The 23224-nt window shown below is 35.7% G+C and overlaps 1 protein-coding gene and 1 long non-coding RNA gene across 2 annotated transcripts in view; both read right to left on the reverse strand.

The window, feature by feature from the left end:
* zcchc14 (zinc finger, CCHC domain containing 14) overlaps positions 1–23224 on the reverse strand; it is a 56642-nt gene that overhangs the window by 28588 nt on the left and 4830 nt on the right. The window contains exon 2 of the mRNA XM_087311916.1: positions 14810–14936. Coding sequence (XP_087168042.1) covers positions 14810–14936 — 127 coding nt within the window. The remainder of the gene's footprint in view (positions 1–14809; positions 14937–23224) is intronic.
* LOC141380919 (uncharacterized) lies at positions 529–5433 on the reverse strand. Its single transcript, XR_015526303.1, has 4 exons — positions 5013–5433; positions 4415–4845; positions 1782–4219; positions 529–1722 (listed from the first exon to the last, which is right to left on the reverse strand). It is a non-coding gene; the product is annotated as an uncharacterized LOC141380919 (long non-coding RNA).

The raw sequence follows: 23224 nt of genomic DNA on the forward strand, positions 1-23224 counted from the left end.
GCAATTGTTTGTATTCATTACTTTATTATTAGACTTTTCCAATTTTCCTATTTGCAATGCCTGTATTTTGTTTGTTATGGGCATTAATTGTTTTGAAATTCAAATGGCACTTACATGCCTGTGTTTTTATTTCTGTAATGAATATGGCCGTCAAGCCAACAGTTTGAGGATCTTGATGGTTTATTGCAGGTATGTTGTTTACATGAAGAAATCTGTCTTACAAGTTAAACAAAAAAACTGAAATTCTAATTAATTAATAATACATTAATTAACATTTTACATTTAAATAGCCAAAATTAGAAGTTTCAGTCTTTTAACTGCGATTAATCATGAATAATTGCAAAATAAATTGTTATTAATTACTTATTTATTTTTACCCCATTGGCAGCGCTAATATATATATATATATATATATACTTTATTTAAATATTCCTTTATTAGATTCATTATAATAATAGTCATTACTTTTATTACATTATTATTCAAAAAAGTTAAAATAGACAATAAATTTTTTTATGCTTTTTTTATCTATAATTTTACTTTGTGAATATAATTAGGTCACTAATAATTAAAAACAAATTAAAAACCTAATTTTGAACACCATCTCCCAGCCTAATACATTTTCATTATGACTGAAGTGACCAGCTTTACTTTGTACACACAAGCAAGCAGGAACACATCCGGACTTCTGCTCACCAAAAACATGAGCGAGTGTGTTAAATATACCCTGCAGAGTCAGCACTTCCTGTAGTGTGTGTGTGCGCGCGCATGTGTGTGAAGAGAAAAACAAAGTGAGGCAAGACTGAATGAAATGATTTCTACACATCACAACAAAAGAGCCCAAAGTACCAGCTCACTTCAAATTCTCTTACTCATTCAGATTTTAACCAATTCAAGAGCAGATGCAAAACATAAAGAGACTGCACCACAAAAAAAGAAAAATTTTCTGACTTCTTTTAAACATCTCATCCTTGTCCTGATCTGGGACAGACGGGTGTGAGCTCATCTGGAATGTTCTGGAGAGAAGGAGTTTTTTTTTTTCCCCCTTCGGCAAAGAGAAAAGCCTGTCTGCTCCTCCCAAACCACCCACCAAAGCCCTCATTATGCTGTGTTTTTATATGTGCGTTTGTGCACCGCCGAGTGAAAGTGAGCCACAAAGCCAAAGAGAGGTCACCGCCAGAGGACCAACACATTTGTGAAGTGGTTTGAATCGACAATCACAGTGCAGGCAGATGAAGATGAATGTGTGAAGTACTAATAGGAATAGACGCTCAACACCTTTCAAAATTCGAAGTTGAAAAAGCGCATGTTTTATCCCTCATCATGGAAAATAAATCTCTAGTGTCTCTAAATTCATCGTTTTTACTATAGCACTTTTACAATGTAGATGTTGTCAAAGCAGTTTAACATAGAAGTTCTAGTAAATTGAAACTGTCAGTCCAGTTTTCAGAGTTGAAGTTCAGTTTCAGTTCAGTGTGGTTTAATTTTCATTGCTAAAACACTGAAGAGCAAATCCATCGATGCCCAGCTCCACAAGTCCCAAACCAAGCAAGCAAGTGGCAAGGAACAAAACTTTACCAATTGATGAAAGTGAAGGACAAAAACCTTGAGAGAAACCAGGCTCAGTTGGGCACAACCATTTCTCCTCTGGCCAAACTTCCTATGCGGACCTGCTGTCTAGGCGCCGGAATGGTTGATAGTAAAAGCTTTTTACGAGTGTTCCTTTAAATGCAAATGAGCATTTCCAATAGCCTAGTGGTTAGGTGCGCGACAAATGTCACTATGGTGCTCATGGCGACCCGAGTTCGATTCCCAGCTTGATGTCATAAGACGATCCTTCCCCTGTCTCTGCTTTCCTGTCTTTCCTCCACTGTCAAATTTAATAAAGGTGAAACACCCCTAAAAATTATTATAAAAAAGCGATAAGTTACTTTCATTTCATTTTTTCCATTTCATTTTCTTCCACTTATCCAGAGCTGGGTTGCGGGGGCAGCCGTCTCAGGAGAGAACCCCAGACACTTCCTCCAGCTCCTCCAGGAGGATCTTGAGGAATTCCTAGGCCAGCCGAGAGGCATACTCCAGCGCTTCCTGGGTCTACCCCGAGGCCTCCTCCCGGTGGGACATGAATGAAACACCTGTCTAGGTAGGCATCCAAAAGGCATCCGAAACAGATGCCTGAGCCACCTCAGCTGTCTTTTCTCGATGTGGAGGAGCAGCAACTCTACTTCGAGCTCCTCACATATCTATAAAGGTGCATCCTGCCACCCTGCCAAGGAAACCAATTTCGGCAACTTGTATCCAAGATCTTGTCGTTTTGGTCGAAGTTCATGACCAAAGGTCAGAGTAGAAACGTAGATTGACCAGCAAATCAAGAGCTTTGCCTTTTGGCTCAGACCGGTACATCGACTGCATTACTGCTGCCACTGCACCAATATGCCTGTCAATCTCACCTGTTCATGGTGTGTGTTTTCTCTGCTTGTGTGTGTGCGTTAAATTCCGAGTATGGGTCAACATACTTTGCCATGTCATGACTTTTTTTCCTTTTGCTTTAAATATTATTGTTACTGTCATCGTTACTTTTATCACAATATAAAAATCAGTGTAATATAAAGAAAATGATTATAACCGCAGCAGTAAAATCACTCTCCTCCCCCTCCTCTGACCTTTCACTGCAGGCATCATTGCACTCTTCAAACTTCACGCTCTGCACAGGTGCATTATGGGTACGCACCTGCCACCTCTCCTGCCCTCAACATGAGCTTTCAGCACTGAGCTCTAATAATTCATGGATCTGCACAGCTGCTGCTGACCTGAACAAGCTGCTGTCCTTTCTTTATTGCTTTATCTGACTACTACATAGAAAACCTACAACCCGTTTCAAATAGTTTTGACTTCACCAAAATATATCTAATCTGCTGAGGATTGGTGTAACAGTTGAGCAATAAAGAAAACCACTCATGATTGAATCATTTGTGTTTTGTCACCAAACTTTTGAGTGACTGTTTAAATGCCTTTGAAATGCAATTCAGTCATTTCCTTTTTCCTTTCACTCCTTTTCAAAGTCAACATCCTGTCAGGCCAATTCAAGCATCCTGAAATCGCTCATGAAAAGTCATGACTCGGGAGGAGGAACTTTGTATTTTCTAAGAAAACTCCAGAATAAGGTGCTGTAATACTTGTGCTCTAAGTCAAGGGACTATTCTGACAGGATTACTTTAGTAAATGATGTAAATAGTGTAATGAAAGTGAACAGGACTGAAGAAAAATCATTTAGTAATTATTTTATCCAGAAAGTCTAAGGGCTCAATCATACACCCGGCGCAATAAAACATGTTTGGCATGATTTGTTGCCATTTTCAGACCCTGTTGTTTAAATAGCAAATCCATTTGCACAACTTTGTGGACTCATGGGTGTGCTGGTCTAAATAGGGGGTGTGTTAAGGCATAGTGTTGGCGTTTTGCTATTTTGAGAAACTGAAATAGGCCGCGCCATTGACCATCTAAAAGCTGGTCTAAAGTTCAGCACAGAACGCGTTAGTTATGCGCCTATGCAGGTCCAAATGCTTACACATTACTTAATACACTGATGTACAGAAAAACACAAATATCTTTACATATGAAAAAAATAAAATATTAAAATGTTACAAAAATCATTACTTTCAACATGCCTCATCTTGGGGGGCTTTTTCAGTTCAATTATGACAATTTGCATTTGTATAATGTTATTATTAGTAGTAGTATTATTTATTATGTGCAGGTTTATATTTGTTTTAATAAAAAACAAGTTTAGATTTGTTCATCTGTTGGGTTTTGGACCATATGGGGAATAGGACGTGTGTTTGGATATAACTTGTGCAGTTTTTTGACGACACTTCATTTTTATTGTTCATTTATTTGTTTGCTGAAAATTAGAACTGAAATTAGAAATAGCTTTGAAACAAATTTTTGGTTGTAACAAGCTAAATTAAATAGGTAGGCTGATTGATGTCTTCAGTAAAGTGCATAGAACACCGTTTCCTTATCTACTAAAGTAAAGGAGTAAAGAGTAAAAGTAAGGTAAAGAGAAAGCAAAGAGGCTGGTAGTTGGGATTAGTGTTAAATGTTTATAAAAGTTTTTAAAAGAAAAATATAGCAGAAATTGGACATTTGTACACAACAAGTGCTATTCACTAGAGCTGCATGATTAATTGAAAAAAGGTGGCGATCTCGATTCGACCCCCTAGACCAGGGGTGGGCAGACTCGGTCCTGGAGGGCCGGTGTCCTGCAAAGTTTAGCTCCAACTGTAATCAAACACACCTGCTTATAGATTTCTAGTGATCTTGAAGACACTGCTTGTTCAGGTGTGTTTTATTAGTGTTGGAGCTAAACTGTGCAGGACACCGGCCCTCCAGGACAGAGTTTGCCCACCACTACCCTAGACGATCTTAATCCAGCATTTCTACGATTCTGCCAACCGTATTTTCAAGTTCAGGAGAGAAGAAAAGGCGGCTGCACGAGTTTTTTAACTGTTTCACATACATGGCAGTGACATGGACACCTCCAAATGATGTTAAAAAAAAAGTCATATACAGTATTTATAAGGTATAATCCACCTAAAAATGTCATGTTTGTCTTCATATAATGCTGTATTCGCGGCCAGGAAATCACATGTGACGTGAGCTGCTGACCGTGAGCTGTTATCACAGAGAGGGTGTGCGCACCCCCTACTTAATGATAGACGCGCGCATCTACTTTAGAGAACAGAACCTCCCAAAACTGTGAATAACAGGTAATATAAACTGAACAGTATTCAGTTTGTGGCACAGTGTGATCGTTTTAGAGCTGCGCGCAAAATATGAACAGCACTTAGCAGTGAAAATGAAAGTGTGCACATCATAATCATATCGCATTTTAGAGTTATGATTGCGACAAGCATGTGATATGTTTTTCTTTCTTAGCGAACAGTTGTGCATGAAAATAAATGTTTACAGTGTCAGTATAACTCCGCTAGCCTATATAAAGTTGATTTTACCAGTAAATAAAGTGGTCTAATAATGTTGTCAATGACAGATTGCATTATTATAAGTAGAATAGAATTATTTATAGAAACCAGTAGACCTACACATAATATTATTATTGTTGTTTTACCATATGTTTGAGCAAAAACAATAATAATTGCCGACTCATTTTAATCTTTATTTTACATCTACAGAATCGTAAGAAAATCGTGATCTTTATTTTAAGCCAAAAAATTGTAATTCTCATTTTAGCCAGAATCATGCAGCTCTACTATTCCCTTGTATTCAATAAATAAAGTTCACAAAAAAATGTAACCGGTAACCAGGTTAAACTTAAAACAACTACAAATATAAGTAGCTATTCAATTATAATCAAAAAACAGAACAGAAATTAGGGCTGCTAATATTAGAAAAATTCTGAACTTGTGATGTTTTTTTTTTATTTTCCTTGATAAATATTACAATATGTATACAGTTTTACGAGATAAATAGCTCTATTTGTCAGTTTTCTGGAGAGTCTAACATTATTCAGGTACAGTAATAACAATGCAAAAACTTCTTTTCTTATTTAGAAATTTGCATTGTTTCGTTTCTAGTCCAATTTTTAGATCAAGTAAAAATATTGCTTTATTTTCACCTTCTGAAGAAAAAACTCAAAATCAAGAGTTTGATCTGTATGATCCGTCACTAGTGTAAAATAATCTTGCTTTCACTTTAATTTGTAAATATTTGGACTAGAAACAAGACAAAAACTCTAAGAGAGAAAAAGATTTTTTGCACAAATTCTGTATAAATAATTAAATACAAATAATCTTTGTTAAACCTCCAAACATCTTCATTTTTCTGTGCCCAAATGTCAAAAACTCTTATGAAATGCTCATTTACAGGTCTTAAAAACACATGCAAATGATAAACCTTCACTCTATTATGGTTAAACTAGGTAGTAACGCTACAAACCACACATGTTCTGTAGCTCCTGGTCAACTATAATGCAACATTGCATATCTTGTGATGTGACTATTGCAGATCCACACATTGTGATAGCAATGCTAAATCGATATATTGTGTGCCCCTAGTATAAATATAAGAAATTCTAATAGCATTCATAATGAACAACCTAATTAGCAGCAAAACCCTGGACTTTTAAACAAAGAGTAAACATTAAAAATTAAAATTTTTGGGTGAACTATCCATTTAAAGTGCCCTAAAAGTTGCTTTCCAACTGCATTGACACAAACTTCTCTCGCCATTTCTATATTTTTTTTTTATAATACACACAAGCACATACTTTGTTCTCTGTGCTCTGTATACTTTAAATGCCCCATGGCTTGCAGTTAGAAAATACCTGATGGCAGGCCAGATAATCCGAGGCTCTGCCATTCTCACATCTCTAGCGAACACTACACTACACTACACTCATAGTGTACAGACACAACAGCTACTTTATACACTCAGATTGTAGATAAGCAAATGTAGATTTATACACGTGCATATCTATTGATGGTTTCACAATCCAGATTGTTGTGAATGGATTACTGGTAAATAGATGAGTAAAGTTTGATGACAAACATTTATCAGGGTATATTCAGGAGTGAAACTCAATACCTTTTAAGACCTTTTTAAGACTCTTCATACATTTTAAGATCTCATTACCACCCTAGGTTTCAAACAGTAACACTGGTGACATTTTAACACACGGTATCTTTACTAAATTTGAACTGTAAGAAACTAATCCTAAACTAAAACATTATTCAAAGAGTGAGTATAAAAGCTAATCCAGCAGCTGACACATTTAGTACAGTAAAAATAATGGTATTGCCATAATTACTGCAGTAAACAAAACTAGCAAATCTAGCAGGATTTTGTCGATTTCATAGACTGCACAGCATCCAATGTTAGCAGATTAAATTCAGGAAAACGTGTTAGCATACAACCAGTGTTGGGTGAGTTATTTAAAAAAAGAAATAGATTACAAATTACTGACTACTTCTAGAATATTGTAATCTGATAACATTACCAATCACTTAATGTAAAAAGCACAGCAACCTTCTTGCTGTGAGGTGACAGCACTACCTACTGCGCTACCGTGTCGCCCAATTTCTGTTTAACACATTTCTAAACATAATAGTTTTAGTAACTCATTTCTAATAACTGATTTATTTTATCTTTGCCATGATGACAGTAAATAATATTTGACTAGATATTTTTCAAGACACTTCTATACAGCTCAAAGTGACATTTAAAGGCTTAACTAGGTTAATTAGGTTAACTAGGCAGGTTAGGGTAATTAGGCAAGTTATTGTATAACGATGGTTTGTTCTGTAGACTATCAAAAAAATATAGCTTGAGGGGGCTAATAATTTTGACCTTAAAATTTTTGTTTTTTTAAATAAAAACTGCTTTTATTCTAGTTGAATTAAAAATAAGAATTTCTCCCAATGAAAAAAATATTATCAAATATACAGTGAAAATTTCCTTACTCTGTTAAAAATAATTGTTGCAATTAGTTCAAAAAATTAGTCCATCACAAAATAAAAGAGTTTTTGAGTTTCATAGGGCCCACTTAGCATGTATTGTATAAGCCTGTAGCAAGTTGCTAGCATAAATCTCCTTAATGAATACTGAAAACTGTATTGTATTTTATTAAATATATGACATTTACTACCTGCGATTAGTTACTTTTCATCACAAAAAAAAAAAACAGTTTTTGAGTTTTATAGGGCCCAAAATGTTAACATTTACCATTGCTGTGAGGGAATTTTGGGAATTTAAGATGGTGAAAATGTCTTATCTTGTGAGATTCCATGAGGAACAGCTGTTTTCACCATCTTTGAACTTGGTGTTGTAAAAAAAACTGTGAGATTTATACAAATATACATCCAAGATATCCATTCAGAGTCAATGTTAGATAAAAGCCAACCAGTATTTTGGATATTTGCATGTCTGTACATGAAGCCTTGTGAAAGATCAGTTAGTTTGTGTTCGTATGAATATGTGTGTATGTCTATATTTGTGTGTGTGTGTTGACGGATGCCTGAAGCTCGAGCTGAAGGCATGTGGTGAGGCTCATGATGTAATGCAGTGGAGAAGCATTAAATTACCAGCAGACAAAACAACAGTGTGTCTCTGCTCTGGCCGACCTGCTGCGTCCAGTCAAACAGCACTGGATTCCAGTGAGCAGCGGCTCCTGCGCACCCGCTGAGCACAAACCCTGAACTGAACTGACATTTCCATTATGTGACAGTATAGATATGCAATGAATGGATCACATAACCCCCACTACTGAGGTCAAAAGTATATATAGACAAACAATCACTTTAGGTTTTAGGTTTACATAATTAATTACTTAATTTGAATTATATTGAAAATATATTATATTTATATATTTTTTGTAAAACATAAACTTAAATTACTCTAAATAGTATTGTAACAAATATATATATATATATATATATATATATATATATATATATATATATATATATATATATACATATATACACGCACACACACACACACACACACACACACACACATATATATATATATATATATATATATATATATATATATATATATATATATATATATATATATATATATATATATATATATATGGGCGAGGCAGTGGCGCAGTAGGTAGTGCTGTCGCTTCACAGCAAGAAGGTCGCTGGTTCAATCCTCGGCTCAGTTGGTGTTTCTGTGTGGAGTTTGCATGTTCTCCCTGCCTTCGCGTAGGTTTTCTCCGGGTGCTCCGGTTTCCCCCACAGTCCAAAGACATGTGATACAGGTGAATTGGGTAGGCTAAATTGTCCATAGTGTATGAGTGTGTGTGTGAATGTGTGTGGATGTTTCCCAGGGATGGGTTGCTAGTTTGTCAAGTTTAAAAGGTGTGTTTGTGCATGAAACATGCAAGTTTATATGCAAGTGTGTGTGTGTGTGTGTGTGTGTGTGTTTGAGGGAGACCGGGCAAAAAAAGAGCTTGCTTCACATCTCTGTTGATGCCGCAAGCGGCTGGGTTTCTTTCTTTATTTTGGAGGTAATACAAAATATAAATATAACAGAAAAAAATAAAATTTTACAAATTATATATTTACTATTGTAGGGTCATAGATCTAGATAAAATAAGCAATAGGCTACTGAAATCATTTCAAGAATTACAAATATCGGATAAAATAAAAAAAATTATTTAAATAAACTAATATAAAACAAACAAAAGCTATAACAATTTAGGTATAGACAATACAAATAAATTTAACAGTTTAAGTCATTTAAACTTTCATTTTACACATATGAAAAAAAGATTTAAAATATTTTTAAAAAACATTAAACAACAGAGGAGTTTTGAAATAATATTTAAACGTGTTTGGCAATAATATTAATTAAATCGTGCAAACAGAGCATTTTTGGGTGGGTTAATCATCAGAAATACTTTTTAATTCCTTTCTGTCATCCAGTCCTGCACTGCTTTATAAACGTATTGGGAAAAACTGGGCGTAAAATGTGTTCGGTGACCTCAACTGTATAAATATACACACAGCTACAACTGTGCAATAAATAAAATATAGAGAATCTTGAGAAAGTAGAAAAATGTGTTGACAAACCATTGTAGGCCATTTTAAACACTAATTATATTGTGTTTATGTCTTTTTAATTTTGAGCTAACTAATCATTTATATTATTATTTCTAAATAAAATATATTTCTTATTAAAAATACTTTTGAATTTCTCAATTGCTGATTTCTTTTTTTTTTTTTTACGGCACATCTAAATACTAAATAACACACATAAAATAATATACATGGCCACCGTTTTCTCTGGTAAATGTGAAAATTGAATCAAATAATCTGCTTATGATTTAAGTATTAAACAATGGCATAAACATTTAATATGCATGACACTCATGCACGCATGTCTTACTGCAGAAAGAGCCTGATGTGGGTTTCTTAGTGTGTGAAGATGACATCTGATGCTTCTGCTATCCGAGCCAACAGCAAGACAAAACAGGACCAAAAATATACACTAATGCCCACAACACCGCACAACTCAACACATGACGGCATAACCTGTGTGGACATGTGAGTCTATGCAGGACAAAGCAAGTTGCGTCTTATATTCTCCTCACAATTAAAAGAAATGTAAAATAACTGCAGTCTTTTGCTTACACACAAATGGAGAAATACAGCCTGAAAAAATGCCTGGTCAAGATTTTTGCGTCAAACACGAGGCAAACTCTCTCATGTTTCTCTAGTTAAGAATCCAAACTCTGGGGACTCGTATAAACTTGTGTGCGTTTACAGTCTGTCCATGATAAGACTCAAAGCAAGTTCACACAGAGTGCAAAGTCCAGCAGAGCAAATGACCAAAAAGCTCATAACTAAGGGTAAAGACCCCATTAAACCTGATAAGCAGACCCTTATGAGCAAGGATCAGCCTTCAACCAGATATGAAACTCATAATAAGAGGATTTCATGCAGCATGCCTTTTAATAAAACAGAAACAATGCACTATATTTCAGACTTAGGGATGTGCTATATAGAAACAACATGACTTGATATTGACGGCGTCAGAAGGTTTTTTAAACAACTAAAATGCTCTTTATTATGAGACCAAAATGGTTCGGTTCGTTGAAAAGTTTTTTTGGGAACTGAAAAATAAAATCACTAATTATTTTATAGCCATTAAATTGTTATTCTATGCCATCTATGCCAAACTTCACAATGGATCAACAAGTGAAAATTCCGCCATGAAACTCTATGCGTGTGCAGGTTGATAGGTCACCTAATGCCTAGTTCAGACTGCGTGATTTTAGCCCCGATTTTGGCTCGCCGACAGGTTTTGAGAAATCGCCGACAAATGCCTGAAATCACAGGCAAATCGCTGCTCGTGCACCTGAGTGACAATCACACAGTGTGAACTATCAAAGACGCGATCTGAGAGAATCGCCGATAAGTCGCCGATGCCTGCGAGATATTTGGCATGCTAAATATCTGGAGCTGTCTGCGATTCAAATCATGCCGTGTGAATTGAGTTTTGACTGAAAATAACATCAGCGATCGCCTGCAGCCAATGAGAGAGTGGCATTCACTTGCGTGCGCGTGTATGTATACCTGCTGCAGGCCAGCGGGAGGCTGGGGGAGAAGTTAAAAGCGCTCTTTTTCGGTTTATTTGGACCCATGAAATGGAGGAAAAACTAGTGGAAGTTTTGACGGACTCATGACTCAGAAGCAACCGTGTCTGTTTGATGTTTCATACAGAAAGAAATTAGTTTATTATCAACGTTGAGGAGAAATGGCTAATTCCCTTTAAACCTAGGTGAACAAATATGTACATTTTCTACCCCATTAAAGGTTTCTTTCTCAGTATGTAGTTAATAACAAAAGATATACTACGTGTTTTTGGCTGTGAGACATAGTTTAGACGAAGTTGTTGGCGATTGTTCCAATAGTAAAGTCATGCAATGTGAAAGTCCCTGTCGCCGATCCATCTTGCAGTGTAAACAAAGCAGCGACGAAACCCAGATAGTCAAGCAGTGTGAAAACATCTGTGACACGACTACTTTGAAAATCATGCAGTCTGAACTCGGCATAATTCGCTCATGCATCATTAACAACATGGCGCAGGAGATTTTTTACTGCCATCTCGGCAGCCAATAAGCTTGCTCCTCATCAGTTTAAATGCTTCGCATTGTTTTATGCTGTTATCTGCAGCACGTTTTCGGAGACCCTCCTACACCCCAGCTCCACCTGTGTTAGATCTGCTACAAGGGTTACATATATTATGTTTGCAGCAGGAGCGGTGACACAGTAGCTAGTGCTGTCGCCTCAAAGCAAGAAGGTCTCTGGTGCGAGCCTCAGGCTGGGTCAGTTGCCATTTCTGTGTGGAGTTTGCATGTTCTCCCTGCGATCCAAAGACATGCGGTACAATTTGTATACAGCATATCATCCACCCAATTAAGTAGTCTTGATAGTGCTGCCAACGCAAACTTATATTGCTATTCCTTGTTGACATTGTGGACGTTTAACTAAGTAAAACAGGTTACAACCATCACTTCAAATCTGTCTAAACAACTCTAACGCAGACGCAATCCACTGATATTAAATGTGAACCGGAAGTTTGAAGCATCCTCGCCACATGTACACACAAAGCCTGGGAAATGGGAAATTTCGCGTTTGATAAAAAAGGTCTATAAAAAAAGAAAGTGCTCGTTCGATGTGCAATTTCCAAGTGTGCTGTGCCTGGTCGACTGATTAGAGTGCATTAGAACAGTAATGATTTTAACAAATATACACAAACACTTAATATGAAAGTTCATGAATAAAGGATTTGAATTCAATGTACAAAAACTCCACCCAGCATCTTTTTTTGACAACATGAATACAATTATTCCAGGCCAGGCTACAGTGTGTGAGGATCAAAGCAGATATCATTTGTGTAGGTAGCCAATTGGAGACTATAGGTTGGCATTATGCAAATTGTATTTAAACCTACAGTACCATGTTTGTGCAAGAAGACTGAATTACTGAACACTATTTTGTGGAAAGACAATAACAACCACATTGTGTGAAAGGCAATATCTGAAAAAGCATAATGGAGCACTCTGATATTTATCACAACAGCACTCTTGTGCCATTGCTTATTTAGTCTTTGCGAATCTGTTTCCACGTCACACACCTGTCTGAGACTTGCTGTTTCATGTGAAAGTTGCTGTGCTTGGCAAAACAAAATCCCACGCTTCATTTCTACCGACATCTAATTATGTGATTATAGAAAGGACGAAAGATTAAAGTATGTAAATAGTTTTTTTTATGTGTGGGGCTTGCCTGAAGCCAGAGAACCAAGTATTCAAAACAGCATCTAAACTGAAAATACCTTTAGTAATTATGACTGAGGCATCACACTTTGCTCATGCAAGGTTTATGGTTTTAAAATGGCTGCGGCTTAGTTTTGAAAAACAATTAGGTTACAAACACTCTGTCTGAACTTTTTAAATACAGTGTATCGGGTTTATTTTGGCTGGTTTTTTTGTGTGGTCCTTATTTCACCATATTCTGTATTTTTGATGGCTAAACACTAAAATAGTATGACAAAACCACTATAAATGTTGAAAACTTGTTTTGTCATTGCCTAAATCCAGTAAAAAATGATTTTCAGTAACTGAAAAAAAAACTGAACTATTAAAAGTCTGGTATCTTTACATAACATCTAAATTCTGAAAATACTTTACAAGTTAACCACTCAGTTACACAACAATGTTTTAAGGATCTGAAAACACAAACTTCTCAAAGCCACACATTATTGTTTTATTAAAACTACAAAAACAATTCATTCATTCATTTACCCTTCGGCTTAGTCCCCCCATTAATTAGGGGTCACCGCAGCGAAATGAACCACCAACTTATCTAGCATTCAGTATTTTCTATGCAGTGGATGCTCTTCCAACTGCAACCCATCACTGGGAAACACACATACACTTTTCATTCACACTTATACACTACAGACAATTTGGCTTACCCAATTCACGTTTACAGCATGTCTTTGAACTTGTGGGGGAAATCGGAGTACACGGAGGAAACCCACGCGAACACGGAGAGAATATGCAAACTCTACACAGAAACGCACACTGACCCAGCCCTGGCTTGAAACAGTAACTTTTCTGCTGTGAGGCGACAGAGCTACAGACTGCTCCACTGTGACGCCCACAAAAACAATGGTTGAAACCATTTAAATTTATGTAAAAATGTAACAACATACTCTGTCCTAATCTTATCAAAATATATTAAATAAAAAGTGACCATGCTAAATTTACAATGATTTAAAACATATTCCTGATAAATGAGCAAAAGCTAATGTTTTGAAAAATAAGGGAAAAGTGTACAAATTTAGAATGACAATTTATATTTTTCTGCACATTAAATTTTAGTGGATGTCTAAACTATTTAAAAATTGTATGAATACCATATTCTGTGCTCCAAAAAATGCAAATAAATAAAATAAAAGATTAAGCAATTTAAATTGTACAGTCAAAAACTAAAATAATTAATAATAATAATAAAATTATTATTATTTTATTAATAAAATAAAAAGTAAAAAGTTTTTTTTACTTTTTTAATTTATATATATATATATATATATATATATATATATATATATATATATATATATATATATATATATATATGTAATTTTTATTATTATTTTTTTTTTTTTTTTTTGCCTGAGCCCAATGCAGAGCACTCACACTTTTCAAACGATCTGGTCACAATTTACTTTCCCTCAAGTTATTCCAAATATTTATGAGTTCCTATATTCTGTTAAACACTAAAACAAATAATCTACTGGCTACTGGTTTCCAACATTCTTCAAAATATCTTCTAACAAGCTGATAGTATCCAAAACTGTTAAACTGTCACAATCACCAGCGATCTAGTCCATACGGATCACTGGAGAACTACAAATCTTTTCTCTCTTTTTTGACTACACACACACCTGGGAGCTGCTCAAAGGATGATTACATGGACCATATATACAGCACACAAACACACAGACTTTGCTGAGTCTTATTTTCGGTTGTCTTGTAACACTACGAAGCATTCTCTTGTCTCATCTAGCCTAGCCGTGTTTTGAACACTTGTTTTCTCGCTTTGATTCCTTGTGTTGACCATTCACCTGTTTGTAACCACAATTCTGGATTATCTGTATGTATCTGCTTCCCCGGTTTTGACCATTGCCTGCCTGACTAATCTTGCAAATAAACTGCTAGTAGATCCTCAACCCTGTTGTCTAGCACCATTGTGTTCCATAAACTCACCTTTGCTGGGTTTTCCGACATGTACTTTAAGGGGCATTTCCTGGCACAAGAGCGATGGACTTGGTGGCATGATCTCAGGACTCAAACTGTCATCCTTCTGACCTCCTGTGGCCTCACGCTGCCCAGTCTGGAAGAGGTTAAAGGTCAAAAAATATGTCAAGAATCAAAATTGAACAAAGAAAGACGTGTTCAATCAGAAACGTCACACTTGGATGGCTAGTTCTTATTTATTAACTCTGACAGTAAAACAGATCACTTATTTAGTTGTGTGTGTAAATATATATATACAGTATGTGTTTGTGTGTGTGTGTAAATTAGGGGTGCAACGGTTCTCTGTAAAAATTGTATCGTCCAACTGTCTTGCCACGGTTCGTTGTGGCCTGTGATCTGTTGTTCAGTAGATGCATTATTATAACTGGTTTGGTGATTAAGAAACTGCAACAAAGCAAAAAACTTCCACCTTCATAGGCTTCTGATTACCTTTCACACTTACATGTGCAAGAGCCTATCCAATCACCTCTTAGTATGTAAATATGTTGTTGACATCACATGTTGGTGTGTGAGGAATTTCTGAAAGTTCAGCATAGCATGTGAAGAAGACAAAGCTCAAAAGTGCAGGTTTGCTTTGCTAAACCTTTGCATTCTATGCAGTCTCATTCACTACAGTCCCTCTGATAATTGGGCTCTATATAGACTCTAAACAAACTAAACTAATTTTTCATGATTTTTTGTGATTTTTTTGTGATAAACATGACTGACTTTGAGGCGGTAATTCTATATATTATATATAATTATATATATTAATGTAAAAAAATATTAATCAATTCGGTCACGTTTAGCGGCCATCACCATTTAACCAATCTCATCTCCACCTTTCTGTACCATTGCTCCATTTGTTCCAACTTTCTTTTGCAGTCTGAAGCACGTCAAACGCGCAAATTGTCCAATTTGGGCCACAAGATGTCTATATCTCATCTTTGTATTGACCACATGTAAATCACTCTCGCTTCATCCACTTCTACTTACTGCACAGGCTGCAAAACAATTCCAAAAACAATGTAATGATTGTGAGGGTGCAAGTGAGACATAATTTTTCGAGACACTCAATTACATCACGTGACCTGCGTAAGCAAGTCATGTAAAACAATAAATTGCAAACTGAAATAAATATGATTTGATTATATGATTTGGAGTTTGATGTTTTATGAAATTATTTACAGTTTTTGTGATTACATTTTTTGCATTTAATTAGGAATTTTGCAGAATCGCAAAAATTTTCGAGTATTTGTTGATTTTGCGTTAGATTCAGTGATCGCGCAAAATCTAGGAGATCTGTCTAAAAGTACAGTTAATAACGTAATGACATAATTTTATCTGCATAATTGTTTGAGGGTGTTGAGTCAAGATGTAAAACAGAAAAAGGGGAAATTTAAGCTTTTTCTTTATATTTCTTAAGCATTTTATTTGAACATACAAATTTCAAAATGCCCACTTTTTATTTAGGAACATCATATGTGTAAAGCCTATTGCCGATCGGTGACCCCTAATATATATAAATATATACATATAATACCGTAACTTCATTAGCGGCTTATGAAAATCTCTCTCATTTACACTTATTTGGAAACTAAATTAAACTAAAACAATAAATAAAAGTATACTGACATAATTTTCAAAAATAAAAAATGACAAGAAAATAAACAGTGTAAATAATTAAAAAGACAGCAAAATAATCATTACTACGTACTAATTCAAACTATTAGAAAATATACAACTTTAAGAAAGAAAGAAAGAAAGAAAGAAAAAAAGAAAGAGAAAGAAAGAAAGAAAGAAAGAAAGAAAGAAAGAAAGAAAGAAAGAAAGAAAGAAAGAAAGAAAGAAAGAAAGGATGGAAGGATGGAAGGAAGGAAGGAAGGATGGAAAAAAGAAAGGAAGGAAGGAAGGAAAGAAAGAAAGAAAGAAAGAAAGACAGAAAGAAAGAAAGAAAGAAAGAAAGAAAGAAAGAAAGAAAGAAAGAAAGAAAGAAAGAAAGAAAGAAAGAAAGAACTTGGCAATAATAAAATAATCCTTACAAAACCAACTCACTGATTAACTTAAAGTTTTTTTTTACTCAGACAGACAACAGCACACTGCACCAAGTCATCAAAAAACAAAGGACTAATAATCAGATTGCAAATCTTCAGATTGTTTTTGATACAGTGTACGGTAAAATCTTGACATTCAATAAATCAAAACAACTGCCTTGCAGAAGTGAATCATGGACTTCCTGGTAGTTCATGACTGTTCCATAATTACTCATCCTGGTAATCAAGCCAACACAACACATGCGCTATAACGTCATTCATCACAACTTCAAAGCCGCACATCCAAGAATCGAAAATGAATCATACAAACATAAATATTATTCATCCTTAAGTTTTGATTCATCAAAAAAATACTACTGCAATCCCAACAATAACCATTTCGGAGTTAAATACTTCAAGCTCCTCCCACTTTTGCTCTGATTTTCCAGCTTTGCGGAAGCAGTGTAGGAGTAAACGGATGCCGGTACCACATATGCTAAGCACAGCAGCTAGTAAAAGCCAGTTCTGAAACCAATTAGGACTGCCGTTCAGTCCACCGCTGCCACATCCACATCCCACGCTGCCAAATCTCCACTCTTCTCTTCCTCTCCAAAAAAAAAGAACATGCCCTTCTGTTGAAGCCTCAGCTGAAGTGCGGATCACAACACAGAGGAGTAAATTCTTTGGAAAAGTACTGCTGAGTAAATCTGCTTTGAGCAGACAAAGAACTAGCAGACAAAAAGTGTATAAGCGTCATTTTAGGCATTATCTGAAAGAATGTTTTTAAAGTGATATAGACTTTACAGTGCATTTTCAATTATAAATATGACTAGGCCTGTCATAATATCTATTTTATTGTTCTACGATATATTGCACCAAAATACACTCACCGGCCACTTTATTAGATACACCTGTCCAACTGTAGACATGGTCAAGACGATCTGCTGCAGTTCCAACCGAGTATCAGAATGGGGAAGAAAGGTGATTAAAGTGACATTGTACGTGGCATGGTTGTTGGTGCCAGACGGGCTGGTCTGAGTATTTCAGAAACTGCTGATCTACAGGGATTTTCACACACAACCATCTCTAGGGTTTACAGAAAATGGTCTGAAAAAGAGAAAATATCCAATGAGCGCAGTTCTGTGGACACAAATGCCTTGTTGATGCCAGAGGTCAGAATCATAGGAGAATGGCTAGACTAATTAAAGCTGATAGAAAGGCAACAATAACTCTAATAACCACTCGTTACAACCGAGGTATGCAGAAGAGCACCTCTGAACGCACAACATGTCCAACCTTGAGGCAGATGGGCTACAGCAGCAGAAGATTACACCGGGTGCCGCTCCTGTCAGCCAAGAACATTAAACTGAGGCTATAATTCACTCAAAATTGGACAATAGAAGATTAAAAAACGTTGCCTGGTCTGTGGTCTGATGAGTCTCGATTTCTGCTGCAACATTTGGATGGTAGGATCAGAATTTGGCTTCAACAACATGAAAGCATGGATCAACGGATCAGGCAGGTGGTGGTGGTGGTGGTGTGATGGTGTGGGGGATATTTTCTTGGCACACTTTGGGTCAATTAGTACCAACTGAGCATTGTGTCAATGCCACAGCCTACTCGCGTATTGTTGCTGATCATGTCCATCCATTTATGACCCCAGTGTACTCATCTTCTGATGGCTACTTCCAGCAGGATAATGCACCATGTCATAAAGCGTGAATCATCTCAGACTGGTTTCTTGAACATGACAATGAGTTCACTGTACTCAAATGGCCAAATAATCACCAGATCTCAATCCAAAAGAGCACCTTTGGGATGTGGTTGAACGGGAGATTGGCATCATGGATGTGCAGCCGACAAATTTGCAGCAACTGTGTGATGCTATCATGTCAATATGGACCAAAATCTCAGATGAATATTTCCAGTACCTTGTTGAATCTATGCCACAAAGGATTAAGGCAGTTCAGAAGGCAAAAGGGGGTCCAATCTGGTACTAGTAAGGTGTACCTAATAAAGTGGCCAGTGAGTGTAAATTACGATAAACAATATTTTTGCCAATTTAAGACTATTTTATGCCACTCATTATATAATGCCAGAATGGCAATATAATATCATCCCAATGCAAGTACACTCTTTCAAAGAAAACATCATCTTTTATTCTTAAGAACATTTTATTTAATTATAGTCATTTTAACAATTTAATAACAAGGCGTTAAAATCAGAATGTGAAAACTCATATCCTAATTAAACAATAATAAATGTTAACAAAAAAGTTCAAGGTAAAAAGTAACAGAGGCTGCGGTATCTGCTACGAGATCTATTCTCAGATGTCAGACACCCACATGAAAATATACTATAGTAATTTATAGTAAACACCATAGTTTTTTTAACCATACTGACACTGACACTTCCAATAGAGATAGAGATGTTGCACAATCAGATAAAATGTTGCTAGAATTGGCCTTTATGTGTGGGCGATAATAATTTGCATTTCCAAAAATGATTGAGGTCACATTGATTATTGTGACAGGCCTAAGTATGACATGTTCTAATTTAGAGTAAAATATAAGAGTCTGTTTCCAAGACAAATGCAAAGAGGAAGTGATTTTATTGTGAAACGTGGGTGTAGCATTTAGGAATAGAATTGGTTGTTTACAGTCATGGAAACAAAATACAGCTATGGAAAAAAATAAGATCAAATTTGCATATTTTATTAATTTACTGGATTTTCAAAGTATGAACTTTGAGTAAAATGCTAAAGTTTCTTCAAAATGCCAAATAAAAATACTAGTTAGAGCTCTTTTCAGACTGAGACAACTGTTCAGAATAGCATTAGTTATGTTAGTAACACATAGTAACAGTAACAAAAGTAAGAAAGAAATTAAATTGTAAACGTAGACAGTAACACTGGGATTTATTTCAAATGTACAGTTTCCTATTTCAATATATTTATCATGTTTTAATCTTTTAATATTTAGTGTTTTAAATTATTCCTTTTATTCAATTCCTTTCTGAAATCATTCTAATACAATGTTTTGCTGAGAAACATTTATTGTCATAATAAGTGTCAAATGAACTGATGTCAAATTCAAAAGAACAGCTTATTTGACAAGAATGTTGCATTGTAATCTGTCAAAGTTGTCACTTTTGATTTAATGCCTCCTTCAAGAATAAAAATATTTTTAAAATGCTAATCCTTTTTTAACGGTACAGCATATCATATACATGTGAGCAACTCTATTGACATTTGCAGTAAAAACTTAAAATCATTGAGAATGTATATGGTAAGACTATATTGATATATCAGTAACATCTTCCAAAACAACTAACCAGAGAGTTAAGTGATGATTAAAATATCAATCTGTAAACATGTTTTATAGTTTAATTGAAGGAAATGAACATGCGTTATAGATTTGACCATAACAGTATGCAAGTTTACAGGATACTACATACTTTGTGGATACTCTATGAATTAAACTGCACAACCTAAAAGAAACATTCATTCATTTTCTTTTTGGCTTAGTCCTTTTATTAATCTGGGGTCGCCACAGCAGAATGAACCGCCAACATATGTTTTACACAGCGGATGCCCTTCCAGCTGCAACCCCTCACTGGGAAACATCCATACACACTCATTCACACATACACTACGGACAATTTAGCCTTTCCAATTCAACTTTACCGCATGTTTTTGGACTTGTGGGGGAAACCGGAGCACCCGGAGGAAACCCGCAAAAAAAAAAAAACAAAAGGTTTAACTATTTTGCTAAAATCTTGATTTTTTTTTATGGCAAAGTTGACATTTGCATGGAACTGCTCATGTGTCCTTTCGCTTTAACCTTTGTGTACGGATCAAATTGACTATTCTTTTGTTATGTTAGGGATGGAAACATAGACTCATTAAACTGCTGTAAAACTGCATCAGATACATATTTTTGTCAAATTTTTTTTTTTGCATAAATCTGTTCAAAGCTACTAAATGTTTTTTAAAAATACACTATTATAACTCTTTAAGTGCCTAGTTCACAAATTATGTCACTGATTTGGTAAAGAAAACACACTTAACGACGTACTTTCAATACAGAAAGTAAGTGGATTGGATTTTTTTATTTTACCTTTATCACAGTCTTGACCATGTGAAAGATTATTAACAACGTTGGCTTTGATGCATTGTTAGATTTTCATTTTGTCTCCCTAATTTACTGCTGGTTGCTGTTTTTGTGTCATTGACATCCATTATAACCACATTTGTTAATACACAGTCTTTGTTTTTGTTTACTCTATATAGTTCTGAGAGCTGAGATTTTGTTTTCTCAGACACACCAAGGTAAGTGCGCAAAGGTCACTCTCACACTCATATACACACTTAAATTTGCTGTTGTACTTCATATAAAATTCGGAAAAAAACAGCTTTTTTTGCACAGGCCTATCTAAAGGGTTAATGGGTTAACGGTGCTTCTGTAACTGATGATCAACAGTTAAAATGACAAATTTTACCTTTTCCCAACAGGGAACACCACCAACAGTCAAAAATGTATGAATATATGGTGTCATGGTTTTGCAATCAAAAAATATGATGGAAGTCAATGCGGTAAAAACTGCCATCAACAGTAAATTAGGGTGAAAAAATGGAAACCAATCAGAAACAATGCCTCAAAGGCAATTTTGTTTCACATGTTCAAGACTGATAAAAGGTTAAAAAAAAATGTACTTTTTATATTGAAAATACATCATTTTTGGCAATTAAAGATTTAAAATCCTGTAATTTTCTAAGCAATTTAGAAGTAGTTTTGATCAGGACTGAGGTTGATTAACAGATGTATTCAAATAAATTTTAAAACTATTTTTCTTAACATAATAAAAGGGGTAGGAAATTTACCCAGAGTGAATTGCTGAGGTTTTTACTTTATTATTATTCAAAGCATTTTATCGAAATATGTGTCAAAATAAGATATGTGTCACCAAAAATCATTCCACTAGCTATACACAAAAAAGTTATGGCCGAATTTAGACTCCGAATTACTCCACAGAGTGGATGATAAAACATCCCTAACCGTACATAAGGGTTAAAAAACAAACTTTGTAGAAAGTGCTAAAATAGGTCCAATACAGATGGCCATGGAGTCTTAAAGTAGTGCCATCTGAAATTGTATTTAAATAAATCTCAGCACGTATAATTAAAGCATCACAAAAACATGCTTGAGACAAAGGAGCATGTGTTTTTGTTGATGTTTGGGCTAGTATAAAGGCCTCTTGAACAAGCGAGCAGTCGGTGCTTCCTGATGAATCACAGGAGAGTTGCACAGAGGGCTGATTTAAGCATGAAGAAATGTGCTGAGCTTCAGTTCATGAAAGCCAAAACCAACAAATCACTAAATAGAACCGCCTTCTCTGCCTTCACAGGGTACTTTCCCACTACACCAGCTCAAGCACACGATTCGGCAGGATGTGAGCATTGCGTGAGCCCATGTTTGTACACATAACTCCTTAATGGAGATATTTAAATGCAGCAACAATGACGCATTTTGTCAACAATGCATCTTCAGCAGAATTTCGCAGGCCATAACGATGCATTGTCTGCTGTCGATGAAGCTGTGGTGTTTAAAGCATAAACTAAACTTTGCGCATGCACAATTCCTCATGGTGCTGCAAAAGTCTGCTTATCTTTTGACATACGAGTTAAAAACATCCTGTTAGTTTCAAAACTTTCTTGTTAGTCCAATAACAACTCATGGCCTACTGAAGTTAACCTGCCAAAACAAAAAGTTGTGAAAAATGTTATTTTACATACTTCTGCATGGAATGCACAAGGTAAATCCGACATCGCCTTCCCACAGTTGCATAGTCTTTGCCATAAGCCTGATGTATGCCTATGCATTGAGTATACTTATACACTAACTGGCCACTTTATTAGATACACCTTACTGGTACCACGTTGAACCCTCTTTTGCCTTCAGAACTGCCTTAATCCTTCGTGGCATAGATTCAACAAGGTACTGGAAATATTCCTCAAAGATTTTGATCCATAATGACATGATCGCATCAGCTGCAGATTTGTCGGCTGCACATTCACCACATCCCAAAGGTACTCTATTAGATTGAGTCTGGTGACTGTGGAGGCCATTGGAGTACAGTGAACTCATTTTCATGTTTAAGAAACCAGTCTGAGAAGATTCGCACTTTATGACATGATGTGTTACACTGTGGAAATAAAGAAATGGACATAAATAGCCACACTACTCAGGTAGGCAGTGGCATTGACACGATGCTCCATTGGTACTAATGGGCCCAAAGTGTGCCAAGAAAACATCCCCCACAGCATTACACCACCAAGACCAGCCTGAACCAT

This window comes from Danio rerio, chromosome 25 (assembly GCF_052040795.2).
Source record: "Danio rerio strain M-AB ecotype USA chromosome 25, GRCz13ab, whole genome shotgun sequence".
Taxonomy (NCBI): Eukaryota; Metazoa; Chordata; class Actinopteri; order Cypriniformes; family Danionidae; genus Danio; species Danio rerio.